Here is a 17,048-nt window from a genome sequence, read left to right as displayed (position 1 = left end):
TAAACTCAAATCAGACAAATGGGTAATTTTTCTACTGTATAAAGAACTTCGAAATATAAATACAAAAAAACACACAAAAGAATATGACAAATTATGAAGATATTTAAAGATGCCCCATTTTCACCTGTAATAAGATAAAAGCAAATGAAAACTATGTTTAAATGCCTTTGTTTTCTTTCCATATTGACAAAGATAAAAAAGCTTGAAAACTACACTGCACTGACAGAGTTAATGGGGAGAGAGGTACTCATATATTACGATAGGACTATAAATGGTTTAGTCTCTGTTAAGAGGAAACTAGCAAAATTAGAAAGGTATTGGCCTAGCAATTCCACATCCAGAAATTTATCCTACAGACATATTCATATACGTATGAAATTAAGCCTATTCAAAGTTATTAATTATAGCAGTCTATATGAGAGGAAAAAATCTGAAACAACCTAAAAGTTCTTCAGGAGGAGACTGGTATGATGGAACTGTATGCAGAAGTAAAAAAGAATGGAGAGCTTTTATGTATGGATATGGAAAGATCTCAAAGACATTAAAAAAAAAAAAGAAAATCAAGGTGCAGAACAGTGTGTATTCCGTTATACCACTTGCGTAGGTATCATACTATAAATCCTATCAATTTGCTTCCATCTTTCTAGATGCTGCTTCTAGGAATAAATAGTTCAAGTTACACCACAGTGCCTGGTACTGAGCAAACATACAATTACTATTTGATGAAAGTGAGTAAGTTAATGAATAAAGTAAATAAATGGATAAGGAACAAACTGCGTACTTGGCCTAAACTCAACAGAAGGTCTTTTTATGCACAGATATGGAAAACCTGTGGCTGAATCTTAGCTATTTTGTTCCAGAAGAATCTAAAATACATCCTTAAGTAAGACAAAGATTGCTTTTTAATAAGCATAAGATGAAACTTTCTAGATTCAGTTATTCATATCCCTCAGGAAAGAAGCATTCAGCAGAGTAAGGTTGTTTTCAACCTTTCCCTCAAAATCTCTCAATGGCTTAAGAAGAAAAAGCCTTGAAGTCATTATTCCAGCAACTGAATTTTCTAGAACTAGGAAAGATGAGGAGGCTGCCTGAACAGATCACCTCTCACTCCTCTCCTGCATGAACCCCCTACTCTCACCCATTACTCTTGTCATGAAAACCTTCATCACAACAACACCACTTAATGAACATCTGCTGTGCGCCAGACTGTGCTCCATGCCCAAAGGTGCATTCTGACCACAAGCCTAGGAGGGATGAGTATAATACATTGTCTCCATTTTACAGACATAGGAAGAGGCTTTAATTCCTGTGGACGTGTACCCAACGTGGCCACAGCAATGAGGATGTTGCTTCTTAAGATGGTACTTAGTTTTCTACATGTAACATTCTGACAATAGATAGTGGAAGAACCTGGATTACAAGTGAAATACTAATATAAAGTAGGAACAGGTCTGGGACAGATGACACACATGAAATCCAAGAGTAGTGCTTCTTTATCTACTCAGGAATCCCTAAAAGCCCCTGCTTTGCATGTTTAGGTGGCGGAAGAGCACCCACACTCACCAGAGTGATAGGACACCTATGTGCCAATTGCCCAGTGAGTGTTTCTCACCAAGGCCCACTCATCACAGGTTATCAGAAGATTCTCCAGCTATTCATTATTATAACCAACTCATTCTCTCCACGGTAATTATCTGTGAGCAACATATCATGCTGTCCTTGGAACCATCAAAGTGACATATGATTAAATAGCAGAGGGCTCTGAAGTTAAATTTAAAACCACTCTCTTACACTTCAACTCACACATCACATCGAGATCTGTCCAGCCATGGGAATATGCCAGTTGACCAACACCAAAGGCCAGTGAGAGACTATTCCATGACTTCACGTTCCCATCTGGGAGAAGTGATGGTTATGTTCTCAAAACTTTCTAAAGAGATTTTCCCAGAACCTGAAGTAAAATTTTGCAAAGAAATTCACTGCCTGAAGTTCTGCTCCTGCCACACATTAAAATGTCTCAAGAGTTGCTTATGTTCACCGTGCGTCTTCACAATTATGTGTGGGGTCTCACATGAAATTAGTATAATTCGTCCACACATGGTGAGGATCACACACTTTTCAACTATCATTGGAAAAATTATTGCAAAACATAAATTATTGTACATTCTGCTCTATTTATAACAATAAGAATAATGCTTATATTAACAATGTTACCAACTAGAAAAAACTGGAAGAGAAGGTCAATGGGCAAGCTAGAGTTAAAACATAAGTCTCACTGCTCTTGGACAAAAAAAAAAAAAAAAAAAAAAGGCAACAAGAGATTCTTCAAGGGGAAATTTCTTTCCATTCCCTGACTCACTCTATAATTTCTAGAATTAAAGTTTTTCTATGAAAATAATTCTATACAGTTCCCTTTATTTTTGCAGGAGCTGCAAATTAGGAAAAAAACTTTTTCCCATCCTCAATAAAATAGTTGCACCCAAAGCAAAATCAGCCAATTTCTGTCTTCCCATTCTAGTTTTCATATTTCTTTAGCTTTATATTGCAATTAAACTTCACCTGTATGGTAGTCACCGAATTTAGAGTAAAATTTAAAAGAGCAGCAAATATTAAAATTATCACAATTCCTTACAAAGAAATTTCCAAAGCCTTTGTTAGATATATTAACAATAAGGTATTTTGTTCAGAGAAACATACACAGTACCTACTCATTTTTAAATAGGTCCCTCCAAAATGTAGGCTTCACAAAAATGTGAAATTACGCAGTGTGAAAATTCCAAGTACCTTTACCCAATACGGAAGAGAGTCCCAGTCACTAGTTGGATAGGTTTTCCCTACAACTTGAGCTGGTATTGTGGGTAATGAAGTGATAGAATTCACATTTCATAAGAAAAGCCATATAAAGGAAATAGATATTATTTTTCTAGAAAGTGATTTATAATAATACTGAGAAACTATTTTTTTAAAAAATTCCTTTCCCTTCTCAACATTTACAGAAAAGGCTAACATATCTTGAGAGATTTACTATTTGCTGATATTCATCCATATGGTTGTACCAACCAAAAGCCAGGAGTAGAGGAGGAACAGGGGGTGGGTTGGGGGAGGAGAATTTTGAAAAAAACACAAAGGAATGGTTAACCCTACCAACTTGGCATCTCTTCTTCTGGGGCCAAGACTTATTAGGCCTGCCTGGGAATATCGCTTGATTTTACTGTCATTGTCATTGTTTTAACGGATCTGCAGGTTGAGAATGGTTTTACTCATCTCCAAGGAACCTCAGAAGCATACCACAAAGCATTTCAACTACAATGCAAATTGTATTCCCTCTGTCTTCTTCACATTCTAGAGGATGCAGAGAGAGAGAGCCAGAGCAGCCACTCAGGCAAAAGTTAAAAAGTAAAAATAATACAGAGCATAAAGCCCTAGTTCTACAAATTGGAGCTGGCTCAGCAAAACATTAGCCATGGCAAGTCCTACCAAGGCCAGGTCGGAAAGGTGCAAGAACCAACCCCTGGCTACACCTCAAAGGTTCAAAAACATTTCCAAATATAGAACCCACTTTATGTTTGCAGGAGCTGTAAATCAGGGAAAACAACTTTTTCCATCCCCAATAAAATATTTGCACCCAAAGCAAAATCAACTGATTTCTGGCTTTCTACCAGTTCTGCTTGGGCATAAAATTTTCTGACACTTCACCAGAAATGTCAGCATTAGTATAAGGCAGCTAAAAGAGGGAAATAATTTTCTGACCTGTGGATAACCTCTTCAACCCCAACAGGAAAAGGAATTTTAAAAAACACCTGAAACCCAGTTTTTCCAGTTATTAGTATAAATGGGACAAACTATTTTTCTTAGTGGCCAAATCCTTCCTTATAGGAAGTGCTGGTCTTTGAATTCACTAAGGGGAGGGGTCATGTCTGTTTCACTGCTATATTCCCAACACCTAGCACTGACTCTCCCGCATGCAGAAGGATTTCAATTAACAGTCAAGAAAAGAGGGGGAAGGGGAGGGAGAGAAAGAGAAAGCAAAGGGAAGGAAAAGAGAGGAAGATGGAAGGAATGAAAGACAGGAGAGAGGTAAGAAGCGAAGTAGGGAGATAAGAAAGGAAGGAAAAAGGGAAGGACGAAAGAGCAGAGGAGGGAAAGAGAGAGGGAGAGAGGGAGGAAGAAAATGAAATACATCTAGAAGGAGATCTTTTCTCCTTTCATTTGTGTCTTTATTTTTCTTGAACTTTGAAGTATCCAGCTTGATAAAAAGATAATCATATCTTTTCTTAGGGCTTCCTGTCTGAAGCTATAAGATCTCCAGGGCAGTCAACTCTGCCTCCAGAAAGAGCCCACCAGCAACTCTCCATGGGGACCGAGTAGAGGGTGGAAGGAGTGAGATGAAGCTAATGGAAGTTCCTCTCTTCAACAGTCATTTATTCAACACACAGGAGTGTGACTGCCATCTCCAGTGTGTGGTACAATACCCCATGGAGCTGGAGACCCAGCCAGTGCTCAAGAAGGCCACCATCTACTAGGACACACAGTGCCTAATTTGAGGTAGGATATAACACAGGCCGGGGGATAGGGTCAGATAAAGCTCTAAGGAGATCAAGGCAGAGAGAAACTGCTTCTGCCTGAGGGGCTCAGGGAAGTTGGAGAGTTAACACCTGAGAAGAAACCAGCCCAAGGAGGGAGAAGGGCTGGAGGGGGAGGGAGGGCATGAATCTCAGGGCGAAGACAGAGGCTGGCTGCACAGGAGGCAGGACAGTATTTCCCCAAAGTGCTTCATGGGATATATTCTATGAACCTCATATCTGGGAAACCATGGATCCCACACAATTGCATAAATGTCCCTACTGTGGGCCTTCTCAAAGATTTTAATGCAATTGTAGCAGAAGTGGCAAAAGATTCCATTTGTATATCAGAAAGGACTGGCTTTTGGGTGAAAAAAACAATTTATTTACTTACTGGCTGTATTAACTTAAGCAAAATATTTAACTTTTATGAACTCCAGTTTTCTCTTCTCCAACATGGAAGAACTGACAGTCCATCATATAGTTGTTTTGAGTAAATACCATATAAAAAGTTATTAATTCAGTGCTGGCAATTAGTTAATGACCAATATTATTACTGCTGCTTCTACTTCTGTTATTTCTTTTATGATTAACATCAATGTGCATCATGAATATAAAAATGAAGAATGTCATATACATTATTTCTTCAAGGAATTTGTCAGTTTTTCATCAGCTGTATTTTTAGAAATGCCAGGCCAGCATATAATGCCAGGCCTAGCACACAGTAGGTACTGACTAGGTATTCGTGGAGAAAATGGGGCAAGAACTGACCTTAGCAGAGAGCAAATTGCAGGACAGAAAGGGAATGCTCTAAGCAAGTTGTTTCTCATTATTTCTTTGGGCAAAAGGGCTCTGAGGTCCTAGAGTAATGACTTCATCCTTTGCTAGAAGAATGAGAGACTGCGAGTGCAGTACTGAACTCTGGGGAAACATCACAGAGAGTTTATTTTGGTGGAAATGTTTGAAGTGACTCTGTAACAATGAGCTCATGCCTGCTGCCAAGGCACCAGCCACAAGCTGGAGCCTGCTTGCCAGGGAGATGCACACAGCCCATCGCCAATTCCACCTCTGCAGGACATAAGCAGGGAGGATCCCAGAAGACCTACTCCAAAGACAACTCCTTCCTCTCCAAGAGGGGATACTGTGGCACAAACTAGGAAGCAGCTGACCCAGCATCCAAAGTAAATCAGAGAGGCTGGAAGAGCCCAGAAAGGCCCGAGCCTTCTGGTTTTACTTGGTCAACTCTCTGGCAGGATTTTGAAGTGAATCCCAAAGGATACTTTTTCTTTTTGGGGGGGTCAATTACTACACATATTTATCTAGATAACTTCTTCTGTTATAAGCCACATGCTAATTTCACATATAGTTCCTAGAAAAGAGCAAACTTCACATAAACCCTCCCCCAGAGTGCAATGCAGGGATCCAATTAAATCTCTACAGCTTCCCACTGATTTTTGTGTAAAGAGATTCTTGACAAAAGTGGAGTTTTCTGGAGTGAGAACCTGAACAGGTTTGGAATATGACACTTGCATTTTACCAAACCAGATCCTTATTACATGTCCACCTGATTTCAAGCAGAGTCTACACAGAGTTTGAAAAGGAAATGAGGCCACTTTAAAAAGTAGTTGGAGAGGAAGATTTCTCATGGAGTCTAGCACAGAAAAATAGACCCAAGAGTTAGTCAAGTTTTCAAACTTCAGATTGGGAGGCAGGGAGGTGCAGGGCACACTACAAAATTCTACAGTAAGAAAGACCATACATTTTTTTAAAAATATGTGATATGTGTATACACACATATATGTGTATGCATACACACATAAATACATGTATTTCAATTGTGAGCCATATAAAGAAATAACATGGGCCAGAGATCCCATATTCAATTCAATTGTTACATTTCATTTGTTTTCCCTTAAATATTTTTTTCTTTTTTAAGTTTTTATTAAATTCCAGTTAGTTAACATACAGTATAATATTAGTTTCAGGTGTAGAATTTAGTGATTCATCACTTACATACAACACCCAGTGCTCACCACAAATGCCTTCCCTAATACCCATCACCTAGTTAGCCCATCCCCCTGCCCACCTCCCCTCCAGAATTAGTACATTTCATTTTATTTTAACTGGTAAACTTGGAAGTAGTTGGAAAAAAAGCAGAGTCAACTCTGGAAACTTGTCAGAGCTCAAGAAAGCTTCCAAGACCTATACATATTTTTGTTCCAGGAAAGCAGGGTTGCCCAATTTCTCTTGCACTAAAAATATAACAAGAGACTGTTGACAAGGATTGCACATTTTCTCCATTGTGTTCATTTGGGGCAAGAGATTAAATGATATTAAAATGATCTGAATCTTGATTTGACCATACAGTTCACACAACAAGACTTGGCCTGAACATTTTACCAAACACAAACAACACACCAAGCCCCTTATAGAAAGACCCCTTATTACCCACAACCTCTCCCAGCCCTAATCCTGCATCCTGTCTTCTGAGAGTCAGAGTTCATGTTCATTCACACGAAACAGGAAAAAACTAAATACTACACAGTACAGTTTCTGACACATAAAACACAGCAGAATGCCTGTGGACAACATCTAAAGGTCCTGGCAGGGAGCCTCAGGTATAATAGCCAAAGTGGTCCCTGGTCTCAAGGGCTTCAATATCAACAGGTGCAGATTAGGAGCAGCAGAGGGAAGGCAAAAAGAGAAAGAAAACAAGAAGACAGGCAAAGAGAAAAGCTTAAAGCTTCATTAAAGTAGTGGATCCAAAACTTGGAGGAAAGATTTGGATGCCATGGGGCCAACCTCCTCTTCTCTCACCTTCATTATGATGTCTCTATCTGCACATAGGGGCACCAGAAAGTGAATTAATAGTTATTAGTTTTGGGTGAGAGCAGTTCTGTTTAGATCACTGGAGAACTCTTGAGAATGGGCTCCCTTCAGTAAGATGAAGTTCAAGGCAGTTGCTGTGGGACACCCAGTGTGGTATGCGGGAACAGCAGAGATGTGGTTTCATTTTCAAGCACTATGAGCCACAGGGATTGGGAGCAAGCAGTGGGACAAAACTGGTATGTGGACAGGAGGTCTCACTTTGAAATTATCTGCTGTTAGCATAAATGCATTGGTTTGGTGGCTTATGTGATGAGCAATGGACAGCATAAAGAGGTGCAGATACTAAATAAAGAGAAGAAAATAACATTGCTTGCCTCTCAAAAGAGCGACTACACTGGCTAACAATTTGAGTCTTTTTTTTTTTTTTCCAAGACTTCGTAGCCCAAATCATACAATGAGCACCTTCTGGTAAATTCATTGACTGAATGAAGAAATCACTAGATAGTACTGCATATTATTATAAAGAGAAGTCTTGCTTGACTCAAAGGAGAACCAATTACTGACTTGGACTCCTATCTAAGAGGAATCAAATCTGGGATGCATTTCTAAAACAAAATATTCATTTTGCTTCTTAATATCAGGGTGTACATAGTCAATGCTAAATCTAGTTTTACATTTGGTTCCAGATGCTGTGCCCTAGGTAATTAAAGTATGTCTTACAGCTAATAAAAATGAAGTTAAAAAGTCAAAAACCAAAACAATGACAGGAAATAACATGTGTGTACAATATGTTACCAACACACTGATAATTTTCAAAAGTGACTTCAAAAAAAAGTATCATAAATCTTTCAAAACATAGTGATTTATTAAGCAAAAAGTCTGAGTGGTTTGCACTATTAAATTTAGCATTTGAGTTGCTGTGTCACAGGCAGATCTTTTGTTCTCCTAGGTTAAATTTAGCATCCTGGATTTTGTTTTTTCCACTGCAACATATTTTATCATCACACAGTCAATCTTCTGAGATGCTCAGGAGAAATGCTCTAGAATTTCACTCTGATTTCTCTTACTGGTTGTATAATCTGGGAATCAAATGTATCGAATAATCCAACAGTGATTTATTTCCCATCTTCTTCTTTGCCCTTTCCCACCTATACAGCTTTCTTATAAAATAAACCTTCCCTAGGCATGGGATGAAATGGGAAAAAAAATGTGGTGGCCAGAGGAAAACCATTTAAGAAATGTGTTTGTTAAACAAGTGCAAGCAATAAATTGAGCTTAGGAGGGAAAGGCGGTTAGAAGAAAAACTGAAAGTACTGACCTGAGAGTCAAGCTGATTGGAGCAAGGGTGAAAGCAGCGATTTGGAGGATAAGCAGAAAGGAAAAGGGATAGCAAAAGAGAATAAAAGGAAGGAAATGCATTAGTTTTAAACATACAGCCAACAGATGTTATATTAGCAGGTTTTATAACCAAATGAAGGACAATAAAGCAACTTTTATCTGATATTACCTCAAAAAGCCCTGGGCACACACTATAAGCTGTTCTGTTAAATATCACACGTAAGAAACCAGTATCTGCTCTCACGCATTATCACCATAAGCACTGGTGTAAACCAGAGGTGTGCTCCAGCAACCCAATAGCAGAATTTGCCCTTTTCTGGAGGAATATTCATAAGGGAAAGCTCCTATCTGTGTCCGTACAAAATTTTATTACTTAATAAACTGAAGTGGAAGTTATTAAGGTATTAGAGCTAGTGGTAAGCACTGATGTCGGAAAGCTTTTATTTGAACCAGTAAGTTGGATGGTTATATCTTATGAGATATTCTTCCTTCCTCCTTGAAAACCAAAAGGAGCTGAACAGTTTGGCTTTCCGCTCAGATTTCCATTTTAGGCACTCACAAAGTACCGCACATAGCAATAATCAAAGACACTGTGAGCAGGGCTTTGGGTGAGGTGCTGCCTGCCTATCAGCCTCCCAAGAGAGGACAGAGCAACTTCCAAACCTGAGAGTAAATTTTTTTCAGTTGTGAAAATGAGGATCAAACTTCATCACTGAAAATATCCAGATGCTTAATAACTTATTTGTGCAAAAATATTTAACATGCCCTTCTAGTTAGTCAAAATAATAAAGTCCCAAATCCAAGCAATAATTAAAAGAAAAAAAAGTCATGATCTTCTTCAAGCTACCACAGGAGCATACAGTGGGCATTCATTTTGTGAACCTATATAATGTTCTTTGTAAAAAACAAAGTGGATGAACAAATACGTGACCAGCTATCTGCTCAGGGGGACCCCACCGTTCCATACTACTAAGAAGTAATTTTAGGGGCATTTGATGGGCTCAGTCAAAAGAGTATTTGATTCTTGATCTCGGGGTTGTGAGTCTGAGCTCCATGTTGGGTGCAGAGATTACTTAAATACATGAAACTTGAAAAAATTTTTAAAAATAAGAAGTAATTTTAAGCATTTCACAGAGGAAGGAAAAACAAAACAAATCCTCAGGAGAAAGCTTAAACAAAAACATTTCAAATGAAAATGGTGTTGATCATAATGTTAAAAATCAAAGAGAAAATTCAGGATTAAACACGCGGTAAAAGCATTGGTCCAATAATCCTTTGTATCTGAAATCCCCTTGCACATTGTTTCGTGATCATTAACACACAACTGATTAAAAATAACTTAGATTGGGCCATGATCATTGTGGGCACTTTGGCCCTAGCTGTTGCTTCAAATTCTTCTGGATCAGAGAGGTATAAAAAACTGAGGTCCATGGCCAAGCTTTAGAGAATCCTAAATTGAAATAGCAAGTAAACATTTAAGATTAGTGCCTTTTCCAAGGATTCCTAGTTTTCCTCAAATTCCCAAAGGCATCCATGACATCCATGACCTTCCTCAAAGGGTTGCTAGGGATGATGCAAAACTATCTGCCACTTGTTTCATTGAAATTTCTTCACTTTACCAAACATAAATGGATATTTCTCAGCAAGAAGAGTTTTTATCAAAACAAACAGAACTGGTATCACGTTTCTTCAATGTGCCATGAGACTTCTAGAACATAGTACCATATTTTTCTACATAAAGCTTCAGTTTACATCTTGTTAAAAGTGTTCTGAAAGGCATCAAAGAAATTATGTCATCACATTACTGAAAAAATTCAGAAGGAAAAAATAACAGTCTGTTTCTCAACCTTAGATAAGGTGCTTTTAGGCATCTAAGATTATTTCTCAAATGTCCGAATGTCTGATGGCATCACTCCTTGATCCAGATAATCTAGTGCTGTTTTCTATTCTGATGTTATGTCTTTGGAGCAGAACCCCAAGGCACATGTGCTCCTCTCCACAGTGGGGAGGGATGTGATCAAGGGCTTGATTCGGGCATTCCCTGTCCCCTAGACAAATACCAACAAATCCCCTATCATATTTAGGATAATTATATGAACGGTCACCTGACTGATACCTTCCTGTGGCTGAGATGCAGAAACCTAGTGGCAGCAGGCCTTGTTTCACAAGAGATCTGTTAACTTCTCTCTTTCCCCTAAGGCAGAATTAATTCTGAAACTCTAAATAAAACTCAGAGCACTTGATGGACACTGACACAAAACGACCACATATTTCGCTCCCTCTAACGTCTGATCACCTATCTGATCATATAGCAGATGTGGTATCTAGCACCAGTGATCAAATAAATACTTCAGCCTGATTGGGACCAACTCTTAGGGGTATGCTCAAGGCCCTTCACCCACCTCGTGTCAAACCTCCCCAGAGTCCATTCGCCTGCTGTCCAAGGCAGAAGCTCCCTGCTGAGCCATCAGCATCAAGTGCAAAAGTTTATAGGAAAAACTGCACATGGGGACCACACTGGAGCAATATGCATTTTGAAAAGCAAAATCTTTTATGGTGATGTAAAACATCATTCACGTGGGATGTAAGAGGTAAATGCATCCATGTAAGTGCCAGGCATATGCTATTTGGAATGTATACATTGTGAAGAAAATAAAAAATGGGAAGATGAGCAGAGTAGAAAGCAAACAAGAATTGCCCTCTGAGAGAGAAGTAGGCCAGCATCAGTGTCATTTGAGTTATGCTATTCCTAACCCTGAACCTTTTGTTGCACATGACTAAAGTTCGGAATATTTTAGAACACTCGTTGCTTTTAAAAAGAAGTCTTTTCACTCTGGTAGGTCACATTACAGACCAGGGACCACAAATTTATTTCAAATTCAATTTTTTGGTTTTCAGAATCACAAACTTAATTGCAAACACTCCTCCATGACTCCAGAATGGAGATATATGTCACATTGCTAAGAAATCTTTAGTTCCCAACATTATGAGGTAGGAATTTTGTAGTTTAAGCCAGAAAATAGAGATACTGCCCAATTTGAAAAGGGCTGCCTGACAAACAAGGAAGATGTTTTGGTCAGAATACACACGGAGCCCGGCAGATAATGCTTCAGAAAGGCAGGCTGAGGCTGAGCTCGGAAGTTTTCCCAAGAAACTTCCCCTCTTACTTTCCGCCCCCTCAACTACCCCCAACCTCCTTTGGGGCCTGGACTGGGGCTGGGGCTCAGACATTTCCCAGACTATGTTCTGCTGCTGGACCCAAGATACCAGCAGGCAGAGAACTGGGACAGACTCAAGTCTCACCACACGTTTTATGAATTACAGTGCCTGGGAGGCATCAGCTTTAAGGAAAGGCAAAGGCAGAGATAAAGAAAATGTGCAGAAAGTACATAAAGATAAATGCCTGTAAAATCACTGTTGTTTTAATGCATTCCATATTGAGGATATAAAAATGTGAATATTCTCGATGATTTAATGGCACTAGTGTCCAGCTAAGACCTGTTTGTCCAACTGGATGATTAAGCTATTTTTATGCAAATATTTATAGTAGCTGATCCTTATTTTTTCAGTTACAGTTCTGGGGAGCTGGGTTAGCGCAGAAAAATGCCTTCAAAATGTGGGGCACATCACTTTCTCTCATGAAAGCTAATAAAGATGAGACAGATCTCCCGTGGCCCAGCAGCAATGCCTCTCTCTCTCTGCAGGCTATATGACTGTTTAGTGCTACTGGACTAAGTTCTTCCTTCTGGCTCATTGTTGGACAAGATTGTTCTCTGTCACTAACCTGTTAGACCTGGGTTCAAATTCTGACTTTGAATCTTATAAACTCTGAAAGCTTTAGGAAGTTATTAATCTGTATAAATCACAGTTTTCTTATCTATAAAATGAAGATAATGATACTTTCTGTGTTGTTCTGTAAGATTAAATGGTATATGGTATTGCAGGTCAAGTGCTCGGCAGACTACCTGATATACACTGTGAGCATAAAATATACATAATCTATTATTATTATTGTAATTACTATTATTAATATTATCTAGGGCATTGATAATATTATGCCCTTTAGAGGCTCACAGCTTCTCAGAACAGCAGACTAGGAGTCAGGAAACATACATTATAGTTTTGCCTATTTCTGACCACAGGACCAATCTCCAGGAGGTAATTCAACCTTTCAGTGCCTCAGTTTTCTCACCAATAAAAGAGATGTGATGATAACGTCCCTGTGATCTCACATTAGCTTGTCAAGAAAAATTTTGGTCCTAATATATAATTACAAAGTAGACATGTAGATACATCTAAAATTAACAGTGTTTTTAAGAGCCAATAGACTGAAGAACATTCCCACATTTTAAAATTAAAATTAAGCTTTTAAGGATTTTAATTTGTACACTTATCTCAGGAAAAGAAATTCTTGATTTAATCACTAAAATTGGTCACACTGTATAAAAATCCAGTTATCATCAAACTAATACTAAGATTTTTAAGTGAAGTATTTATTGATTTACAGTTTGAATATATTAAATACTATGCTTGAAAATTTAAGAATTGACCTATCCATTTAATACATGGCCACTTAATATTGAGAATTTGTTTTAGCATTCAACTATTCCTAATGATGTAACTATCCCACCAGGACTTGGCACCTGAAAAGTATGATACATTTTAAAAGACTGTTAAAGATTCACTTCTAACAAGATTTAGGGTCACACAGCTGGCACAAAGCAGAAGCAAAATTTGAACCCAGGTCTTTCTGTCAGTACAGCCCATGATCTTTCCACAGGCCACAGAGAGCTATTCTGCATATATCTTAAAGTTCTATCAGGCCTCACAAGTGTCTTGATCAGAGATGGCAAACATTCACTGATTTATTCAAAATTTGTTGATCTCTTCCATATGGACTGAATCTAGGAAAGACAAATTCTGCCTTATTGCTGAACCAATAAGAAATCCTCAGAGGTAATGGAGTTATGTAAGATTATTCAGACATTCTTTTCTTATATGAAATACAGGAAAAAGCATTGATAGAAAGCTTATTTTTAGAGTCTATCTTATACATAAATACAATATGGATATGATTTATCTGAAAATCTAAATACTCTGGAACCCTGATATAACCTTCTTTGTTTTTAGACAGAATTTGCTATCAGGTAGGCCTGCCTTAGACCCTATTCAAACATATTTATTTAACAAATGCTATAAGGTCCTCTAAAAAGATACATCCCAAGATGAACTTGTTGTGGTGTGCCAAAACACATCCAAAGGATATGAGCTCCTTTCTCCTTCTTCTATCTTGAACGAATTGCCAAATATATTCTTTGCTTGAAACAGACCTAAACCACAAATGCCTGTCTTTCATGGGAAAAACAAAACAAAACAACACTAAGGTTTCAAGTAGTCATAGCCTCAATTTCTCACACACTTTGCTGGCACGCATGCTAGATGAGGGACATCACTCAAGAACTTGGCCATTACTTTCTTAAACACTTAAGAAGTACATAAGCCCTCAAAAGATAAGCCAATTGCCTTCTTGAGTATCCCACAGAAACATAACATCATCCCTAACAGGCCCTATTCCTCATACGTAACTCGTTTCCAACTTGAAATATGAATGTGCATTCCAAATCCACTACGATCTGTGATGGGCAACTAAGCAATCCATGTTCACTCACTGCTGACAATTCACAACATGACTGCAAAATTTACCTCTCAAGTTCTGCAATCTTCTTGTCCTTGTCATTCTTTTCATTCTCCACCTCCTTGAGGATCTCCAGCAACCGGTCAACTTCCGCTTGGGCCTTGCCACACTCATCACGGTAGTAAGATGCCTCTTTATCAAGTTGTTTTATTCGGTCTGCAAACTCGGGGTTCATCCTGGAGTCATCTTCAATATTATGAGCCTTCAACATTATATTTTTAAAGAATGTAGTTAAGACAACAATTTAGAACAATAGATAGTGCAGTCACCAATGGCCCATAAATTATCTTTGGAGAAAAAATAATAACCATCAAGAATTATGGGTATACTGTCAGTTAAAAGGCAAAATGGAAAATCGCATATTTCAGTTACCTTAGAACAATGTTAATTTTAAATCATATTACGGTTTCACAGGAGAGTTTCTTTTATTGTTAATATTTTTGTTGCATTAAATGTTACTACTTTTGGGGTTTTTTTCCCCCACCAAGAAATGGGGATTGGGGGGGGAGACATCTTTATTCCTGATGCTTTGGCAAGCAGAACTAACATAATTCAACTCCTCACAGGTAAGGAGGTGATTCATACCAATAGCTTCCTTTTCCAGTAGAGAAACTGAGACAAAACAATATTAAATTATTTTTCCAAGAACCATCGAGGGTATATGTAAAGCCAGGTAACACGTAATAGACTGGTTGACTGATCACTGAACACTTCATCCCACTGAGAAATTTCAGCAGAAGATATAGGTTGAAAGAAAGACTTGCAAGTGAAGAAGGGCTTTCCAGCTAACAGTCATACCCATAAATTCTTGTTCTCTTGATTAAATTTAACCTGAACCAGGAGGAGGATGAGCTAATTCATGAACAAGCACACAGACGAGAATCTGCAAACACATGCATGGATAGATGGCAGCTTCTCACACAAGAACATACACAGGCAACAACACAGCAACAACACTGCAGAATAATTTGCAGCCAAAGTATTTGCGGTTTTGTGTGTCTGAAAGTGTGTTACGGCTTTTTTTTTCCCAAAATAAACTTTTGGCTGAAATATTCTCAGACAGATGGAAATAACACTGCACTGCAATGTTTTGCCTACCCCTTGTTTCCCATTATTCCTAATTGACTTCTTCAAAGAGTAGGCAGGGAAAAAACAAGTAGTTTAACAACAGTGCACATTTAACAGAGAAAGTTCAGAGAAGTCATATATGTATGTATCTCCAAAATCCATGTGTGAAATCATACAATGTTAACAATTTATTAGGACTTAAGTTGTTCTGCTGTCTTGCTATGTAAAACAGATGTTCATTGTGTTTTTATATCTTTTTGTTTAATTTCAGGGAAAAAACAAGGCAAGCAAGCTACAGCTACTGTGGGGTTAAATGAATCATGCATGGTTAGAAAAATTAATACTAATACTACTGTTACAAGGTTGACAGTTTTGCAATGATTTAGTTGAAAAAATTAAAAAATTAGTATAAAAATAAATTTCTTATTTATGACAAAATAATCATTTTAGAATAATATTCTTGCATGTAACATATTATTTAAGCATGAGGATAGGAGGAAAATAATCTGCTTTCATGTTCTTTAAGAGTTCCTTATTCAAGAAATAAACTCAACTATGCAAAAAGAACTTGGAAAAATTTATCAATTCAACATACTACTATCAGGTACTGGTTTATTCCCTTTTACCAACATTTCTCAGAAAGCACTTATTTTTATTTACTTAGTATATACATTAGATTTCATTCTAATAAGATTAGTGTGATTTTTCAGTATAATTAAAATAATCTGAAAGAGAATTTGAGCTAATATGCCTTAAGAAGTTTATTCTTCTAATAATTATATTTTAAATTGAAGTAATGAATATCTAAATTTGTTAATCTCCACTTTTAAAATGTAGAGTTGATATTCTACTTTAAAAGAAAATAACTAATCCATATACTTATTTCTATTTGTGATAAGAATCAATTCATTACTCTTGTATCAGAAAAGCACTAAAATATAGTCTTAAAAATTCCTAAGAAAAAGAAAACAAAATATTGATGTTAATTCTCTTCCATTTTATGCCATATTACCATTATGTTATGGCAGCGAAAAAGCTTTTCATGACATTTTCTCAAACTACCTGACCAACAATATTAAGATCTTTAAAAAAGAATTCATGAACTGAGCTAGAAACACACAAAACAAATATAAATATGCTTTGATTGCATGTTTCTGATTTAAGATTCCTTTCTTGACTCTGATTTAAAGATTCACAAAGAGCTAGCAGTTCAGTTAGCCACTGTGCTTTATTGTGGTTGTTTTTATTCTTATGATTATTATTTTCATTATTTTAAATAAATGGGTACACAATTACTTGTTGTGAGACCTAGATTCTAAATCTAGCCCTGTGTCTTATGACTACTAAGGGCAAAGGAGTTAGCCTCTCCAAGGACAGCAAAAGCTACCATACGACACACACGGGGAAGGTATTATTCATTTGTGTTATTATGAGTATTATTTTATGATATGCATCCCACCAGTGGGGCTTGTTATACAGCTAAGTTAATAGGTTTATTTAGTTTCTTATCAAGATTCTACATATGTCTTAGAGAAGTCTCCCCGCTAGGCTTACAG

The 17,048-nt window shown here is 37.5% G+C and overlaps 1 protein-coding gene across 2 annotated transcripts in view; it reads right to left on the bottom strand.

The window, feature by feature from the left end:
* The window catches only part of ERC2 (ELKS/RAB6-interacting/CAST family member 2), an 858,173-nt gene that overhangs the window by 443,680 nt on the left and 397,445 nt on the right, over nucleotides 1-17,048 (bottom strand). For both annotated transcript variants that reach the window (XM_087866956.1, XM_087866957.1), the window contains 2 exons: nucleotides 14,433-14,626; nucleotides 8,710-8,721 (listed from right to left, as the gene is read on the bottom strand). In XM_087866956.1, the coding sequence (XP_087723082.1) occupies nucleotides 8,710-8,721; nucleotides 14,433-14,626 (206 nt within the window). The remainder of the gene's footprint in view (nucleotides 1-8,709; nucleotides 8,722-14,432; nucleotides 14,627-17,048) is intronic.

The sequence above is a fragment of the Ursus americanus genome, chromosome 14 (assembly GCF_024610735.1).
Source record: "Ursus americanus isolate L20-20 chromosome 14, mUrsAme1.1.p, whole genome shotgun sequence".
Lineage (NCBI taxonomy): Eukaryota > Metazoa > Chordata > Mammalia > Carnivora > Ursidae > Ursus > Ursus americanus.
This window is presented reverse-complemented; position numbering and strand designations above follow the sequence as displayed.